Source organism: Buteo buteo, chromosome 16 (assembly GCF_964188355.1).
Source record: "Buteo buteo chromosome 16, bButBut1.hap1.1, whole genome shotgun sequence".
In the NCBI taxonomy this organism is placed as follows: domain Eukaryota; kingdom Metazoa; phylum Chordata; class Aves; order Accipitriformes; family Accipitridae; genus Buteo; species Buteo buteo.
Window position 1 is genome coordinate 5,506,499 of NC_134186.1, and position 17,440 is coordinate 5,523,938.

At 40.3% G+C, this 17,440-nt stretch overlaps 1 protein-coding gene across 3 annotated transcripts in view; it reads right to left on the minus strand.

Annotated features, from left to right (window-relative positions):
* The window catches only part of LOC142040188 (lethal(3)malignant brain tumor-like protein 3), a 52,823-nt gene that overhangs the window by 14,178 nt on the left and 21,205 nt on the right, over positions 1 to 17,440 (minus strand). For all 3 annotated transcript variants that reach the window (XM_075047669.1, XM_075047668.1, XM_075047667.1), the window contains 14 exons: positions 17,308 to 17,365; positions 16,169 to 16,257; positions 14,793 to 14,897; positions 14,010 to 14,145; positions 13,416 to 13,507; positions 12,283 to 12,434; positions 10,588 to 10,664; positions 9,049 to 9,134; positions 5,151 to 5,261; positions 3,845 to 3,959; positions 3,631 to 3,730; positions 2,622 to 2,801; positions 1,108 to 1,239; positions 663 to 724 (listed from right to left, as the gene is read on the minus strand). In XM_075047669.1, the coding sequence (XP_074903770.1) occupies positions 663 to 724; positions 1,108 to 1,239; positions 2,622 to 2,801; positions 3,631 to 3,730; positions 3,845 to 3,959; positions 5,151 to 5,261; positions 9,049 to 9,134; positions 10,588 to 10,664; positions 12,283 to 12,434; positions 13,416 to 13,507; positions 14,010 to 14,145; positions 14,793 to 14,897; positions 16,169 to 16,257; positions 17,308 to 17,365 (1,495 nt within the window). The remainder of the gene's footprint in view (positions 1 to 662; positions 725 to 1,107; positions 1,240 to 2,621; positions 2,802 to 3,630; positions 3,731 to 3,844; positions 3,960 to 5,150; positions 5,262 to 9,048; positions 9,135 to 10,587; positions 10,665 to 12,282; positions 12,435 to 13,415; positions 13,508 to 14,009; positions 14,146 to 14,792; positions 14,898 to 16,168; positions 16,258 to 17,307; positions 17,366 to 17,440) is intronic.

Consider the following 17,440-nt stretch of genomic DNA (forward strand, 5'->3'; position numbering starts at 1 on the left):
CTTCTAAAAGCCTGGTCAGCTCTGTTCTCTGAAATGGCTTTTTATAGTAAATCTGAAAGTTAAGCATATGGTTTGCTAAAGTGATATCAGAAAGCTTCTCTTAAAACTTAACCTGTCATGTACCAGGAAAAAAAAGACATTGTTTTTCCATTTAATTTTTTGTTTTCTTTTTCATCCTTAGGCGAACTTTAAAAAAGTCACCATGCAAAATGATTCAGATTATGTTTCTGAAAACCCAAGGGGGTCTAAAGAAAGAAGTCAATGGAACTTGAACTATTTGCCAGGTTTTGAGCAAGTCTCCCTTGACACCTCTGCTGGCTCTGTCAGCAGAATGGTCACCAGCTGTCTGGGGAACAAAAACCCCTTGCCACTTCACAAGAGTATGCAGTGGTACAAGAGATGGTGCAAGCTTGTCTTCTCAGTTAATAAATATGAGGCTTCACTCTACAAAGCATTAAACCTTTGACTTCTAAGTAATTTTACCCTTCCTCCTCATTTTAAAGGAAGAAAGACTACCATTACCATCACCTCCAGCATCTGCTTTCTCTTGACTGTGGAATCAAAGACAAAAAAAGCTGTAAAGTTTTAAATGCTCCTTGTGACTGTGGTATATTGCACATATATGCACACATGCATAGAAAAAGAAATAAAATTTAACCAACCTTTCCCATTGCTTTCCTGTTTCACCAGCTGGAACTTTATATAGGCATGCGAGCACCCAAGCCTGAAAGCACCAATTACAAAACATTTCAAGAGATACACAAATTGATATAACTTCTTCTCTATACAGAGATTAATAGGACTTTTAGGAACCAAAACCTTTTCCCTCTTAAAATAAGCAATAGCCCTGCTCTGTCCTTGACACCTCTCTCTAAGCTAAGAACTGTGCTATTAAATTCATGACTAGAACTCAGATTTGAGTTTACTGCAGGAAAGAGAGGGCCCAAAATAATGGGAGGAAGGGAGGAGATTTTACCCTATGCTGCAAATCTCTGATCAAATTGGGCTGTTCTAAGTTATGATTTACATCTGTATTTCAAATACAGCATCATCATCAAGAAACACAACTGTAAATGCATGAAAATACATCACGAAAATCTTATTTACTTTTTTGGTTTGGCTTTGATGTCTGCAGAGGAATCCTCTTCTACCCAGTCTCTCTCTTGATTGTTTTCAGACTGTTCTGACAGACTGTGAACACTGCTTTGACATGACTTTTCACTGTCTTGTGCAGATTTTCTAGAAAGACAGACAAATGATAGCAGCTAAGCTGATATCCTCTGTTCCCTTTCCCCACAGGAGAGCAAAGCTGGCTGCTCCTTGCAAGTGAGAGCAACAACTACCACCTAGTGGTAGAAGCTTTCCTCTCCCCCACCATCATCACGGGCACAGTACAAAGTGATTTTTTACTCTTCAGTGCGGATTGAGAGAGATTATGTGAAATAAATCAGCCCCTGTGGACTGAAGCTGTGATCCCAGCAGCTACAAGAAACCCACTGAATTATGTGTTATGGTGAAATCAAGAGATTTAAGATCTTTGAATCTTGATACCTCCAGATAACATTTAAGACTCTCCATGACTGAGTTTGATGCATAAACTGAGCTACACAGTTGCCCAAGGAAGGACAAGCAGTAAAGTGTTATCAGATTTGCATACTGAATACAGACCTCCCACTACCAGGAAATGAAATATTTAGAAGAATAGAAAGATATTACAATTTTAGAATGCTATTTATTCTGGGAGAATCCCAAAGCTCCTGAGAGAGCTTTATGGTAATGGTGCCATTGAAACGCAATCAATTCCGATGTTAAAATTAGGAAATGGAGATGCCTGCGCAGTTCTGGAATGGGAGGAGTAAAACGCTGGCCATGTATGCCAGGGAGGGGAGAGAAGTTTTCCTTTTTTCTGGGCAGATATATCTTGAAAATGTTATATATCTAAGCAAATAAATGAACTTTAAAAGGTATATAAGATGTCATATACGACAAAGACCAAAAGCGTTGCTGGAGTTTGCTCTAGTGAGACTGGATTCGTACAGACTAAAGGTGACAATAATAAAAGCCTTCACGTCCAGGTCTGTCCCACGACACATTCTAACTGCCTCCTGCAGTCCAAGAACTAACACACTGTTTGCTTCAATGCTACTCAATTCCAAGATTTTCATGTAAGAAAAAAAAAAAATATCTGAAGGAGCTCAACTTGTTTGCCAAGTGATACACATGTAGTCATTATGCCTACCAGTGTAATGCAGCCGACTCTGGGGTGGATTGCAGTTCAGTTTAATAGTGCAAAATAACCTTGCTTGACAGTTTTAGGACAGGAAACGAAGGAAAAGAATATATTTTAAATAGAAACAGCAAGGAAAAATTTATGGAGACAGCATGCAATTTCCTTTGTTGGAATGTGACCAGAGCAGCAGGATTAAGGAATCAAGAAACCTATTAAGGCATATGAGGGTATAAAAGTGCACTGCTCCGTGTTAAGAGTGTCTGGGGCATGAGTCAATATTACAGACACATGAACTCAATGCCCTGCTGCTTCTCGGCCAATTCCTGTATTTTTCAGCCTTGTAAAATGGTTTTGCTCCCCAGTACCTGCCAAAGAAAAGGGTTCAACTCACCTGGATTGTGGAGAGTCCTCCTGAGAAGACTCTCCTGCTCCCAACAGAAACGGGACAGGAGTTTCCAGCCTCTTGGCTTTCTGCATGCTATTGCTAGGGGAAGGTCTCTCCCCACTCAGGCGGTCCTGTAACAAGTTTTCTCTGTTGAGGTTCACATCAGAATATGGGCAGCCAACTAACCTGTATTAAAGAAAAAAAAGACCAAAAAAAAAAAAAAAAAGAGAGAGATGACGATGCATGTTTTTAAGTCACATAGTCTTACCAGCCTCAGGCAGACATATCCATCAACAAACTCAGAAAAAGTGAGGCCAGAAACAGACAGGGAGATGTTATTACCCAATTTTAGGTACGGGAAAGCAGGGGACTACATGGCAGAATTAGAAACCAAAGTCATGTTTTTAAAGAGTCACCTCAGAGAACAAGAAGAGCTCTTCCTCTGTAACCTGCTTGTCTGCACAGTATTTCATGAAACAAGAGTCCTGCAACTTTCACTCAAAAAAATTCAAAGCCCTTTACCACATTATATACTGCCAGATCTTCAGACCTCCCACCCGAGTTTGTTTTCTTGCTCTTTAAAATAGTTTACTAGAGAAAATCCTTAAGAAATCAAAAGGCGGAGCACAAAACATGAGGTAGCTCTCCTCACTCTTATACTTTAATCATTTACCCACACTCTCTCCCTCTTTAACTGCCTCCTTGCATGCTCTTCCTGGGTATATTATTTTACAAAAAACCTCCTTCAGTAATGCTGGAATGTAGAAATTGGAGTTAATTAATCTATGCTGGATTGCATAGCAGTTGTAATGATTATACTGGTATAAACAGAATTTATGATGAAACAGCACATTTAGACACAAGAGGGAGCTGCAATTGCAGTTATAACTATCTCCAGAATAAACACCCTGAGATAATTTCAATGCAGTGCAGGTGCTTGTTGCTGCATTATTATTATGGACAGCAGTCAGACTCTTGCAGGCAGAACCCTTATAAGAAGATCTCATATACATACGTATAATGTGTTCCATATCGTGGTCCCCTGACGTGACCAATACCATGGCAGCCTGGAGTAGGGCATGCTTGTCCCACTGTTCCCACTCGATCAACAGCACCTGGTAATAAGAAGAAAAAAGTTAAACAGATTTGTAAAACACTCCCTGCATCTGAAGAGCAGACTTCACTTAGGAAAATTATTCAACATAACAATATGATGTCATCTACTTTACCTAGAGGGACTTGCAAAGCATGTCCAGTTTTTGCACACCAGCCTACTGGATGAACATCAGGGCTGTCTGCATCGACCCAGAAATCATAATTACGGTCCCAACCATCAAAATGTATCTAAAAGAAGCACACAGTCTCAGTGAGAGATACAGTTAAGGACATGACTCAGCTTTTAACTTCCCCCTTTGTTTCACCTTGCTCAGCTTGGGGATGATTCATTCAATCTTTCAGTCAAGCACAATCGTCCTTTGTGCTCAAACAAACTATTTGTTTTCCTGTCCCCTGCCCTTATGTTTTACAGAAAAACCAAATTCTGGTGACACAGTCAAATCACAGGGTCTGCAAGAAAGCACAGACCATGGGGTACTCCAGCACACAATACAGTCAAAGACTAAATCCATGCAAACACAATTGCTTATTTAATTGTTTTGTTTTCTGAGGATCCCAAAACACCATAAAAGCCAACAAGTTTGGTGAGTTTTGCAGTAATCAAGCTAGAATTTTCTGCTGGATGAAGAGACTAAGAATAGCTCAGATCCAGGTCAGGTTAACAGAGACTAAGGATCACTGCAGTTTAAAGGCTACTGGGTTGTCTATGCAGCAAAGTTTCAAACAAATGTATGTACTGAGTATCATGCTACTATATATTGGCAAAACTTGACTTTCGCTTGCAATCACAGCAATGAGGCTGAGAATCAAATGGCTAATGGGGAGCGAACTCCACTCCTGCCCACATAATCATCATTTAGGAAGCAGACCTGTGGCCGAGGAACCTCCATTAGTGCAGCCTCCACTTTAGCTGGCTCATAGTTAATTTCTCAGAAGCCAAAGCACAACAGATTTTTCTGGCAATATATTTATGTGAAAAGAATTAGTTAAAATCCATTTATGTAACAAATTCATACTGGAGAATGAAGCCGCTTCCCACATGTGCCAGGGTTTAACTTACTTTGGGTTTTCTTTTAAGTATGCTAGGAAAAAAAAAATTGTCAGATAGCTTCCCACCAGTAGAACATTAATGCTGCCTTCACTCACACAGATCACACAGAAACAGATAAGAGGTGGAAAATCATGCTGTCAAATGTTATTTCAAAATAGTTACATTAAAACAGTAACTAACAATACCAGGCAATTCCATCAAATTTCAATGGGACAAAACAACAGAAATAATTTCCAGCTGGGCAGGCCTGTAGGCTAGATCATCTGCAAGGTGTTTACTGCTCCTCATACCAGCTGGATATTTTTTCTGTACTGCCAATCACTATATTCCTCAGCACAAGGGCTCTGCACTTTGAAGCAAGGTCATACCTTAATGCGATGGTCGTCTTTGTCAACTATTGTCGCCACTCTTATCAAGATGGGATTTCTTCTGTCCACAGCCTCTAACTTCATATTAACTTGGAATCCGTGAGCAGGACGCTGTAAGAGAGGATTATAAGCAGAATGCTAAAAAGTCTGGGCGTTCAGAGCTAGTCACCTGCTCTGAATAAAATGCGCTGAAGTTTTCATCTTCCATTCAAATGCCTTTGCAGCTTTGGCCCCTGATCTCATACGGCAGACTGCTTCAGAGGTTAAAATCAGAGTTTCCTAGAGGATTAAGCTGTCTGTTTGTCAGCAGCCCAAAACTACTCAAGAGGAAGTCCGAGCTTTCTCAGTGCAGAGGAGCATTTCACAGCCAGGGCAAGAGGCACTTCCCTAACAGAAAAAAGGCCAGATACTACTACAAGCTCCACTCCGCAGTCTGACGGCAAAACTCCCAAACACAGCAGAGAGATGATCTCATATCTGACAAGGACAGTGGCCAGTTCACCACTGTCTTACACCTGAACCACACCACCACGTGATGTCTCTCTTCACTACACTATACATGACATCCTTTTTGGCATCTGGATATTACACAGTTACCTTCATTAAGCAGGTTACCACCTACTTCTTACGACAACAACTGCATCTGCTTGTTAACAACAACTGCTGAGAACTGCAGTGCTGGGACTCAAAAGCAGCTCCAGCTGCCGGAGTCTCCCATCTGCAGTTGCCAGCTTACCCTTTCTCTCAGGCCCCAGCAGTCAAACTACTTTGTAAAAACTCCAGAATGTCCTTCGACCTCATGCGTGCCCTTTGCAGCACCCACAGATGTAAACCTCTAAGTAACAGACAGCGTTTACCAATTTTTCCATTTATCTTTAAATGATCGACTGCAAATTCCTCCTCTGACCTCCTCAGCTGGGGTTTATGGAACACTGGATACTCATTCAAAACATGTCCTTCTTCACTTCTGCACGCAAAGGTCAGGATTTTAGCAAGAGATGATAAGTCATGTCTTTGAACAAGATCAGGTTAATGAAAAGATGATTATAATCACTCTTCCCTCACAATCTTCCTTACCCTTTTTACTGTTGGTAGCTGGGGGCAGGGAAGGAGGTCCACTTCTCAGCTAAGTGGATTACAAACTCCAAACCTCAAGTTTCTCTTTGGTCTTTTCACCTGGACGCAGACATTTATCAACAGGCTTTCAGCCACAGGACACACCGGAAGCCAGACAATCTAAACTGCTTTTAGTTTTAAGAGTGCCTTATTGAACCAGCCAACCTTGTCCAACTTCCTTGAGGAAGGAGCCTGAGTGCTACAGAACAAAATCCTGCCCAGATGAGCCAGGCTATTTGTTTAAGTCTTGCTGAAGGGTTGCTGCCTTTTTGGCAACGGCATCTGAATGTTTTTGAAGTGACAGTCCAAGACAATGGGCTGAAATAGCAATGCTTATGACAAAGCTGTCTCCTCCTGCATTTTTGGGTGGAGAAGGCAGAAATCCAGACACGAGATCTGCTATTTGTGCTGATGAACCGTGTCTTCAGACTATGCAAGATAGCTCTTGAAAACTGTTAAAAACTAATTCAGTGAGAAATGCCTGTTCTGGCTCTCAACACATATTTTTATGTACTGATTTCCTGTAATTGCTAGCTGGAATAATAATAATAATAAAAAAAAAATCAATAACTGTGCCATGTACTTGCACTTCAGACCAACCAAGCCAGAAAAATAACAAGGTTTGATCTTGAAAGAGCTCTATTAACTGTTGATATATCAAATGCCATTTTTTTTTTCTGTCTCATTTTCGAAACACAGTCTCAGATGCTAATTTATATTCTGGAGTTTCATGAGAGCCAGAATTGGCCCTTCTGCTATTCTCTCAAAGCCAGATACCTGAAGGAACAAAAAACATGGCTGCAGAGATGTAGGTAAAACAGGAAAAGAGGCAGACAAGGCAGTTGCATTCCCCCTTGGAAAAACACTTCACTTTGTAAAAATCCAAAAAAAAGAGCACTCAGTACTGAAAAGGCTCCCTGTCCTGAGCAAAGCCCTGTTATCTTTGGGTGACAGTTCTCAACATATTTTGTATTCCGAAAATCTGAGGAAAGAATGCCGTAATAACAGATTACTGAGGACTTCAGACTGGGAGTTTTAAGTAGGTTGTACTTCACTGTTTCTTTTTGTATCATGAAGAGTTTTATTATCCTTCCAAAATATTTGTCCCTAGAAAACTACTACTATTGTTTCTCTATTGTGTAGAAGACCAATTGCTGCATACTTTCACTCTTGTATTCTGAAGGCTCCTGTTTTCCAGCACTGCTGGGATTTTATAAGCATGGCTCAGAAAAAGGCTGAGCCTACACTGGGGGCAACAAATGTGTCCTACTGACAAGCTTCACTCACTATCCTGCACACTGGCTCTAAAGTGCTTCACATGCTGTGCTGCATGATCGAAGATGCTGTCTGCCCAACTCTGGAAAACCTTAATCCAAGGGATGTTTTGGAGTTCAACTGTGCTGCAGATAACTCGAGCTGTGGCCTTACAGTTCTCTAAAGTGGCAAACCCAGCCTCTTCCTATTCCCTAACACCCACCTTGCAACCTACCACAACTTCAAATGGACACCTGCTGAAATCTAGCAATTATCAAACTTGTCTGGCTGGATTTTTACCTCCCTTATCTGAGGCCTCCCTGATTGCTTTTCCGCCTCAGTCCCAAAAAGCTTAACAACAAAATATACAGGAGGGCAGCAGGTATTAACCTGCAACGCTAACTTCATCAAAAGGAATCAAGACAAGTGTCACGATGGCACAGAAAAGTTTTCAAACATATTGCAAAGTTTAGCAAGGTGAGCCAGCAGTGTGGAAGAAGCTGCTAAGAAAAAAACCAACAAAACTTTAAAGAATGGGGAGTTTTTTAATAAAGTTATTTTAAAGCTTTTACTTTGTCTCTGCTCACAGTGAGCTTCCAGATAAATGCACTGAACTCTAATGTAAGAAACAAAAGCTCATGCTCCCAAGGTTGAGAGAACCATCTTCAGATTTAGTCTGCAGGATGATCTTACTCCATCTAGGAGTTTGGCAGAGACGCTCTATCATCTGTTAGTACACTTATTTCTGTGGAGGGTACAGCTGGCTCCTCCCTAGAAGAACTAAGATCTATATTAGAACATATAAGTCCTTGATAGGAACTTCTTGCTCTGCCTTAATTTGAGTCTCACCAACCAGGGGAAGAAGGATTTGCACAACTGCAAGGTGAAAATATTTTAGAGAAGTTTTTAAAACTCCGTGTGGTGGGGAAACCTGATGGAGGTAGCGCACACTTCTCACTCCCCCTCAAACACGTACAGACACACCCCACCCCCTCTTCCCTTCTCCACCAAATGTTGCCAGTTGCAGGCCAGTGATATCCACTTCTGACCCCCATGAAGGGAGTTTGGAAAGTCTGTTAGACCAGCATCAGTCCTGCTCAGATGCGAACTGGGAGATCCCCTTTGCCCATCCAGTCAGACCTCAAGCAGACGACCAGCTCCTTCTCTTCTCCATGCCCTCTCTGAGGCAAGGTACTGCCCTTCACACATTCCTCTGAAAGCTACAATTACCTGTATGGATTGAAGGCTCTTCCCTTAAATCTACTAATGGAGCAAGTGAAGATGTTTAGTCAAAAATCCTTTCCAACACAGCTTTTCATGGCATTTTTTAAAAAAAATAATCTTGTAGTCTGCTGTGTGTTTTGTTTTAGCAGCAGTGAGAGATGATCTTAAAGTAAAAAAACCCAGTTTCACCCTCTTGGCACAGACATGGTGAACCACCATCAAATAAAGCATCTAGCAAGAAACAGTAGGTAACAGCAGTTTCCCCTACCCTCCTGAACTAGGACAATCAGAGAGATTCACCAACCAGTTTGAATGCTCTTGCTGGGGCTGCCTGAGAATTAGTTTCTTCCAAGTACTTCTCCCATGAGAAGGCTTTGGAATCCTTGTATCCTGAAAAAAACCAGAAAATTAACATTTAAGTAAGAAAACCCCACATTTATTGTTACAAACAACAGAAAAGCAGTGATGTAACACATAGTTATTATGTTAATTTAGCACTTACAATGGATGGCACTGGAAAGTGGTCTGTTTATTCATACACACCACTTACAGCACACAGAGCAGCACTGCAAGTTTCCCCAGCTTCTACATAGGGCTTTAAGCCTGACCAGAAAAACCTGAAGAATTCATTTCTGTACAGCTTAATCAATGCTTATTCTCTAGAGAAAGCTGCCAATTAAGAGCTAGTCAGAGGATTCAGTGATGTGCAATGGCATCACTAAATTAATTTCCTATTTTATTAACTATTCTATGTGTGAGTGCCTGCAAGATTGTAGAAACTTCTCATCTCCTGCTACCTACTCACCCATAGCTGAGTAAAACTAGCAGTCTGGAGATAAAAGGCTCCATTGCCATTACCATAATCTCAAAACATCTACATGGGTGTGCTACTCTAACAACAATGGGATGTTTCTCCCTGGCAACTACATTTAAGAAACTGTTCTACTTTTTCCCATCCCATTTCAGCATATTTTAGCCTCAGTATTGTCTCCTTTTGGCAGGAGGGTGCAATGACTAAACACACAGGACAGTCTGCAAATTGCTGCCTGTAAATCTCTCAGCAGAGAAATCAGAATTGACTGCAGATTCTGCTGGGGGCACAAGCAATCATGTTATGAGTAGAGGAACTGCATGCCATGGCCTTGTTGCACATTCCAGGAGCAGGAACAGATGTGGTGTTGCTGAAGAGTAAGCATTTACAACCCCTTTTGCATCTGCAACAAAGGCACAGCGGCTAATTCCTCCAATGCAGAGGGATCTTGTAGTGCCATCCACTCTGCTAAACTTGATACACAGTAATTACAGAAATTCTTGCTCCAGGGCTGTCAGTCTAGCCAACAGCACACATAATTTTCTTATATTTGTTGTTTTTAAGGTGAATGAGCACTTCCAAGGCCTGAAAACAACACTGATTTTCCTGTACGTTCTGTACTTTTTCATTTGCCAACATTCTCTTCATTTACTGAATTCCAATGCAGCAGAAAGAGATGTGGCTTCAGTTACTCCTTCATTTCCAGAAATTCCACCTTATCATCTACGAAATCATGATACTGATTCCTCTTCCCTCCAGCTCACCTTAAAGGAAATGCTGCAAATACTTCAAAGTTCTTTCCCCTCTGAAATCAAATTAAATTACAAATTACCAAACCCTGTTCCATTTTTTGAAAGAGCTATGAAGTAAAATAAAATGCAGTGGCAAGAAGTATGAACAATAATGTTGTTCAGTCAGTAGAGAAGAGAGTACTGAATGGAACCTGTAACTTGCAAATACATAATTATGTGGAAGATAAAACTTGTAGTTTTTTTGACTGAGGCAGGAAATAAAGTCTCACTTTCTACATACCAGGTGGTGTTGTCAGTGGGGTTCCAGTTTCTTGGCAGTAGCCAACAGGACGAATATATGGGCTGCTAGCTTCACACCTGAATAAAGAGGGAAAGTTGGCACCAGTCAATTTTAAAGCAAAAAGAAAAGCAGAATTTCAAATGCTGTCTGATACGCCTTTGCTGGGTTAGCAGATGCTGTCAGTGGGTGTGATCATGGTGTAAAAGACAAGCATTACCTCGTTAGAATTTATAACATCAAGTTTTCAAGGCGTTCAAGCTGCCTCAAAATACAGGGAAATACAAAGAAGAATGTCCGGTGCTTTAAAAAAACAACAACAACAAGGTCCCCCCCATGGACCATACCAACCACAGTTCAGCCTGGACATAGATCATCCAAGCTAAAATGCAAAGGAAGCAAAGAAACAAAAAACAAACCTTCATCCCTAACTGAAATACCATTACTGTAGAAGAAGGGGAAATTACTTTTAAGGTCTTTGCCAAGAACTGCACATTATCCATTCATTCTAGCTGAAACCTAGTGGTAGTCTGCCTGGTTCCCAATTTTATTGGATGTTTAGATCTTCTGAGTCCCTGAAGGAGACGACAGGCCAATTTGAGACAGCCCCTTTTGTCACATCTGCTCCGAGGAAGGGACCAAAGCAGTCTTTCAGATCGAGGAAAAAAACTGTGTATTTTCAGCCAACCTGTACTTTGGAGCTTTGTTTGCTTGTGTTTCCCATTAAAATTTTCAAATTCCAGACAAAACACGGTGTGGAAACAAAGCTTCACAGGCTAAAATGGTAAAGGAACAAGATCTGAAGTCCTGCAAATGGAAACACTGGCGTTACAAAGCTGTGTGTGACATATTTACGGCAAAGAAAGAAAAGACCCACTTGCCACCAAACAGGTGCCTATTCTGAGAAAAACAAACAAAAGGAGATGGGGGAGAGAACACAGAATACTGATCGAACCAGTGCTATTTTGATAAGCATGTGTCTTGTGTTGCTTTCATAGACAGATAAAGTTAGGCTGTTCATGTAGGTTGGAAAACACAGACCAAAAAGGTAAAATGTTTCCTTGACTAATATTCGACCTGGCCCCAGCATGACGGCAGGGGATCAAGATTCTCAGATGCAGAACAACTGTAGTGCAGGTCAGGACTTAAAAGCCTAAATGTTGGACATACTTTTTATTTTCAAAGGGCCTTAGCCAAACTCCGCTGAAGCAAATGTAAAAGATTTTTACTGACTTCGGTACTGCCTGCTTCCAAATGTAAGTTTGCAGAGAGACATGCCAACACCCACTACTAGTCCTGGAGGAGAGGATGTTACTAATTCCAGGTGGTGTCACTAGTGGAGCTTACTCTTCCTTCAGCTCTGCCAGAGGAACGGATAACATGAACATTCCCTGATCTGACCCAAGTCAGCCAGTTTCATTACCTTAAACGCTTTTTACCTAGAATGCTTCACAAGTAGTTCAAGCCAACCCTACTGGTTTTGCACTGAGCCAACTGATGAGCACTCAGACAGCAGGGGAAGCTACTGGGCAACTGGCACTTTGTAAAAACCCAAATTAATTATTCAGATGCTTGAAAACTCATTTAAGATCCCAACTCCAGTGACTACATTTAAAATATTAGATATTACCCTTAGTGGAAGAGTGAAATAAACCACCATCTACTTGCAAATATATATTAGAAATAGAATCTCTTTACCAGTAGTCATAACTCTCATCCCAGTTATCAAAATGAATGAGCAGGCGGTTATCCACCATGTCCGTGATGGTTGCGACACACATCAGTGACGGATTCTTCTTGTCCACTGCCTCTAGTTTCATTCCCAGACGAAAGCCAGAGGGTGTGACAGGCTGAGGAAGAGGACATCAGGAAAAGGAAATCAGCCACTTCTAGGTCAGGCCATTTAAATTACCCTTATAAACTCTTTTGTTGCAGGTTGTAACCCTGAAACCCACAGACCAAAACACACTATAGTTACTAGCAAGAGGTCTACAGACAAGATTTCCATGTGTTCTGGCAATGATTGTTACTATTTCTAAAAAAGAGCTGATGTAGCTTGAATACCAAAATCTCCAGGTACACAGCAATATAGACGCAAAGGCTAAGATGCACACGCCTTGCAGTGATGAGTATTGGCTGAGGATAAGCGTGAGCATTGCAGGTACTGTCGTCTTAGTGGAAAAGTTAGAGAGTCTTCAAGGAAAATAGGTGACTTGGTCGGAAGCAGAGTAGAGCTGCACAGTTGGGCCCTGATCATACTGAAGTCAGTGCCCTGTCCATCTGCAGCACCAAATCTACCGCACCGTGGACTTTGTGTCATCTCACTGACATAAAATGGGAGTGTGTGTTATACAGGAACTGAGGCTAACAACCAAAAAGAAAGCAACAGTGGGTGAAGGATGAAAAATGCTCAAGATCCATAGCCTCATAATGAATCCCATGGCGCACATGAGTATGCTGCTGGAAACCAGAAATTATTTTGGAAATGATTAAATTAGAGGAAAGTGACACAAATATCTTGACTGTAGGGACACAGCAAAACAGACTGTTGTAATATATTTAATAAATGGTAGAGTAAATCTTTTTCCTCAGTATTAAGGAGAAAGGGAAATACAAATTCTCTCTCTGGAAAGCCAGTGACTGGGGAAAGGAAGAAAAATTGTACTAGTTTCCCATCTTAAAAATAAATCACAGCAGGAAATAGCTTGCATCTGATTGTACCATGGTTGTACCTCTTACATGAGCATATTAAAAACACGTAAATATTCTGGTCAAAACTCACTTAGCATCAGACCTATTTGAAACATCTTGTATTCAATATCACCACTTACAGTGCTGAGGGTCTTAAAAAGGTTTTTTGGAGCTGCTTGAGCTTTGCAATTCTTCAAATAGGAAGTCCAATTAAATTCTCCCTCCTTGAAACCTAGAAAGAGAGATAAAAAGATTGTTTTACACAGCCCCGTTACATTCAGATTGGTTTTTCAGAAATGGAAATTACCTGGGAAGAATATGAACTTTGCATGATAACTGCCCTTCTACAATCTTCAGGGATTATCCATTTCAGCTAAAATATCTCTCTTTTTTTCAGTATAATGTCCAATCATTAATCTCAACCTTCACATGTTTCTAGGAAATTGAATGCAGGAAAGAAGCAAGTTCTGAACCCCAAAGAGACTCCTTGCTTTATATGCTCATCCAATAAAGAGTTTCTAATTTGACTAACAATGTCAATCTTTGGGAATATCAAAAGGAAGCTGTTTTGTTCTTTTGTGATTCACTATTTTAGTTACACCTCTTCCCTTTAAGCCACTCAGATCGAGTTCCACAATGAAATCACACTAAAAATGAAACATGCAGAGCCAGGACAACTAGTTCTTAGTAGAATTTATGGTTTCCTGTACACCATTCTATTTTTTTTTTCATACCTTTAGGAGGGAGCAGCTTATGACTTGTTTTTTCACACCAGCCAACGGGATGGATGTCTGAGGAATCAACATTAACCCAGAAGTCGTAACACTCTGGATAACCATCAAAGTGTAATCGCATTCTGTACCCTTGTACCTATAAGCAGGGGAGCTCTGATTATCATAAAGGGTCATAAAGGAGTTAAAGAAAAACACTAATCAAGCACTCTTTCTGTATTTGGATGTATGGATAAAAGTAAATATAAGTTCTCATTTATTTCTCAAAAGTCTAGTTTTATTTCTCATCATTTATGTTTCCCAGTTTCCATGCTCCTCTTTCCTCACTTCCAACAGTTGAAAATAACATGGGTTAGTGTAACTTCACTGGCCTCCTATTCCATACTCATGCACACATTCCTGTGCAGCAATAACCGGAGTACAAATGCAGCCTGAGAACATTTATGTCTATATCAGATCAACACAGGTTTCACAAAATTGGAGGCATAAGTGCATTTCAAATTGCTTATATATGCAAGACTTAAGACCTAACTGCACTGTTCTTTTTAATATTTATCCATTGCATGCAATTAATAGGTTTCCTATTTTGAGTTACAATTGCAAAAATCTGACAGTAGGATTTCAGGCATAGCTCCTTAACCACATAACACTATTCCTTTAGTGTCACCTTGAACTCCTCGTAACCATTAATTAATTAAAGTACTATTACTATGTTTATACTTTTTATTGAAAAAAATCGTAAATGTACATGGGACTTTTAGAATCAAAGATAGGAAAAGCAACTACCTCAGCCACTGTGAGAACACAAAATCGAGAGGGGTGTTCAGGATCCAGCCCTTCCAATTTCATTCCAACTTTAAATCCATTTCGGCCTTGTGGGAATGACTGATACTGAGGGGGAAGAAGGAAACATTTGTTTTTAATTCCTAAAGACAAAATCTATTGCAGAGCAGTCATCAGATATACTTAAGACTTCAAATTTTCAACTCAGAGAAGAAAATTCTATCACTAAATGATTGCTGCTTTAATAGACAGATGCAGGTACAGAGATCAATAATGGCATGATCATCATATTTCAGATTTACTTGTTATTCTAATTAATCTCTCAAAAACACTAAACCACAAGCCTGCTGCAATTAGCTATGAACAAATCTTTCAGCAGATGCAGAAATGAGCTCTATTCAAACACAAAAGAATCCCCTTCACAGCCCAATGTAGGAGGGCTGACAGAAACAAAGAGCCAGGAAAGCTAAAATCATTTTGCCTGTGTCAGCATGAGGTCAGCAGTCCAGACTTTCCCAAAAGGTAACTTCTCATCTTCAAATGGTAAAAGGGACAATGCATGTTTGATCTGGAGCCCATTTACACAGTCATTCCAGAAAACTTTTGGGTTTTTCATTTATTTGCAGTCTTAATCCAAATTAAACATGTGAAGTACAGTAAAGGCTTAAAAGAAATCCAAACTGGAATTGCAAATGGCTTATTGCATCCATTGCAGTTGCTTGACTTTACTTCTCATCTCACTCTGTAAGGTGCCAACAGCCCTTGGCTTTGAAGAGCTCACTGGGAGCTGAACTTTTAATGTGGGCTGGTACACTGGAATGCAGAAGCAGCTTCACCAAGGCTAAACTCACCCTCTCCCACCTTCAATGCATCAGACTATGAATGAACACAACTTCCACCTTCCCTCCTAACATTCGCTTCTCACTGAGACAAATCTACAACATTCACAGACCTAACTGACTTGCAGTTTTCTACAGAGGAAGGCTGAAAGGGGTGTTGTACAACCACAGATGAAACAGAGGACATATGAAAGACATTAAGCTGTCCCTCTCCAACGCTACTTGGAGATTGCCTAACAGCCCATTTATCCAGAGCTACCCAAAGCAGATCGAAACAGTCATTGTTTATTTGTGAGTGAGATTCAACCAGCATTTTTTACACCCTGGTTTGGGATGAGACTCACAGGGCAGATGCTTGTTTCCACAGTGCTTCAGGGCTCAAAACAAACATGTGGGGGTTTTACTGCCTGCTCACACCAAAACAACTCATAAATGTAACTGCTGGCTTGAGGGTAGTCTTCAATCCTACCTCCACTGAGTTAGTAATACTGTTCTGTTGCCTGAGAAAAACATAGCAAGAGAGTTGAAAAAGCTGCCAACCTCTCTGAACAGTTTTAGGGGAGCAGCTGGCATCCGTTCCTCTTCTAAGTAGGAAACCCAGTTCCATACCTTCTTCTTTCCAGGAACAACTAAGCAATCAAAAACAAAAAGAAAAATGAATGTTTCTCTCAGACGCCTCCCACTCTGCCCTCTCTTCTCTTTCTCCTCCCACATACACGCCAACACTGTTTTGCTGTTGTACCTCAAAGGAGGCAGTGTTACCCAACTTTTGAGGAAAGGCATGAATTCCAGCAGTAGGAAAACCGTGCTCATTTCTCATTAAGAAAAAAATTATTATATCACAGGTCAAATGAATTGTGGCACCCGGATTGCTGGCATGCTGCCCATGGAAAGTTGCCACCGTAAAGTTTGGACAAGATATAATAACATTGTGGAAAATAATTCCTTCTCCTTATATTTCACAGAGGAATAAGGGGTTAGATGTAAACTAAAAGACAGCACAGAGGCATATAATTGCAGCTGAAATAAACCTAAAACAAAGCAGATGAAAAACCAAGTGAATTTTTTTTCAGTTCACAAGATTTTTTTATATATATACACATATATTTATAACCTGCTAATACCACAATGCCTCTACTAGAGAGGCAGCTACCAGTACACAGATGATGAAAACAACAACTTGGGTAGGTGCTTGGATTCATTCTAGTAGGACCACGGTCATACACACAGAAAATTACATTTTAAATGCATATGAAAAATCTCCCCCCCAGTTTACATATGCTAACTCCTTTAAGGTATATAATAAATTTAACCCATATTCTATAATCAATCACATGTTGTTTCCAACTTATTTTCTATTTAGCATGTGTAGTCTGTGGCTATGAAGCTCTCCAAAGTCAATGGAAAAAAGATTCTTATTGTCTTCAGTGAGCTTTGGATCAGGCTGTCTCCTTCCAGATCCTCTATACTGTGCCTATCGTGCAGGCAAATCTAGTCCATTCTTGCTAATACATTTCAGAAGACTGGCTGTGGTAAGAGGGTTATGTACCTAATAAGCTATTCTGAATGTGAAATGAGCTCTACTGTCCTTTCCTCTCCTGTTTACTATTATTCATTTTATAATAGCTAGTAAAAAAATCTATAAACATTAAAGAAAAGAGACTATGAGCTTAGCTCACCTTGTTTTATTGGTTTAGTGTTTCTGCGGCTTTTCATATTATTTGATTTATTCTTCTCCTAGACACAGATATGTTAAAAAAAAGTTTAGCAATATTGTTTTTTCCTCCCTCTTTGATCATCTCACAATGCAGG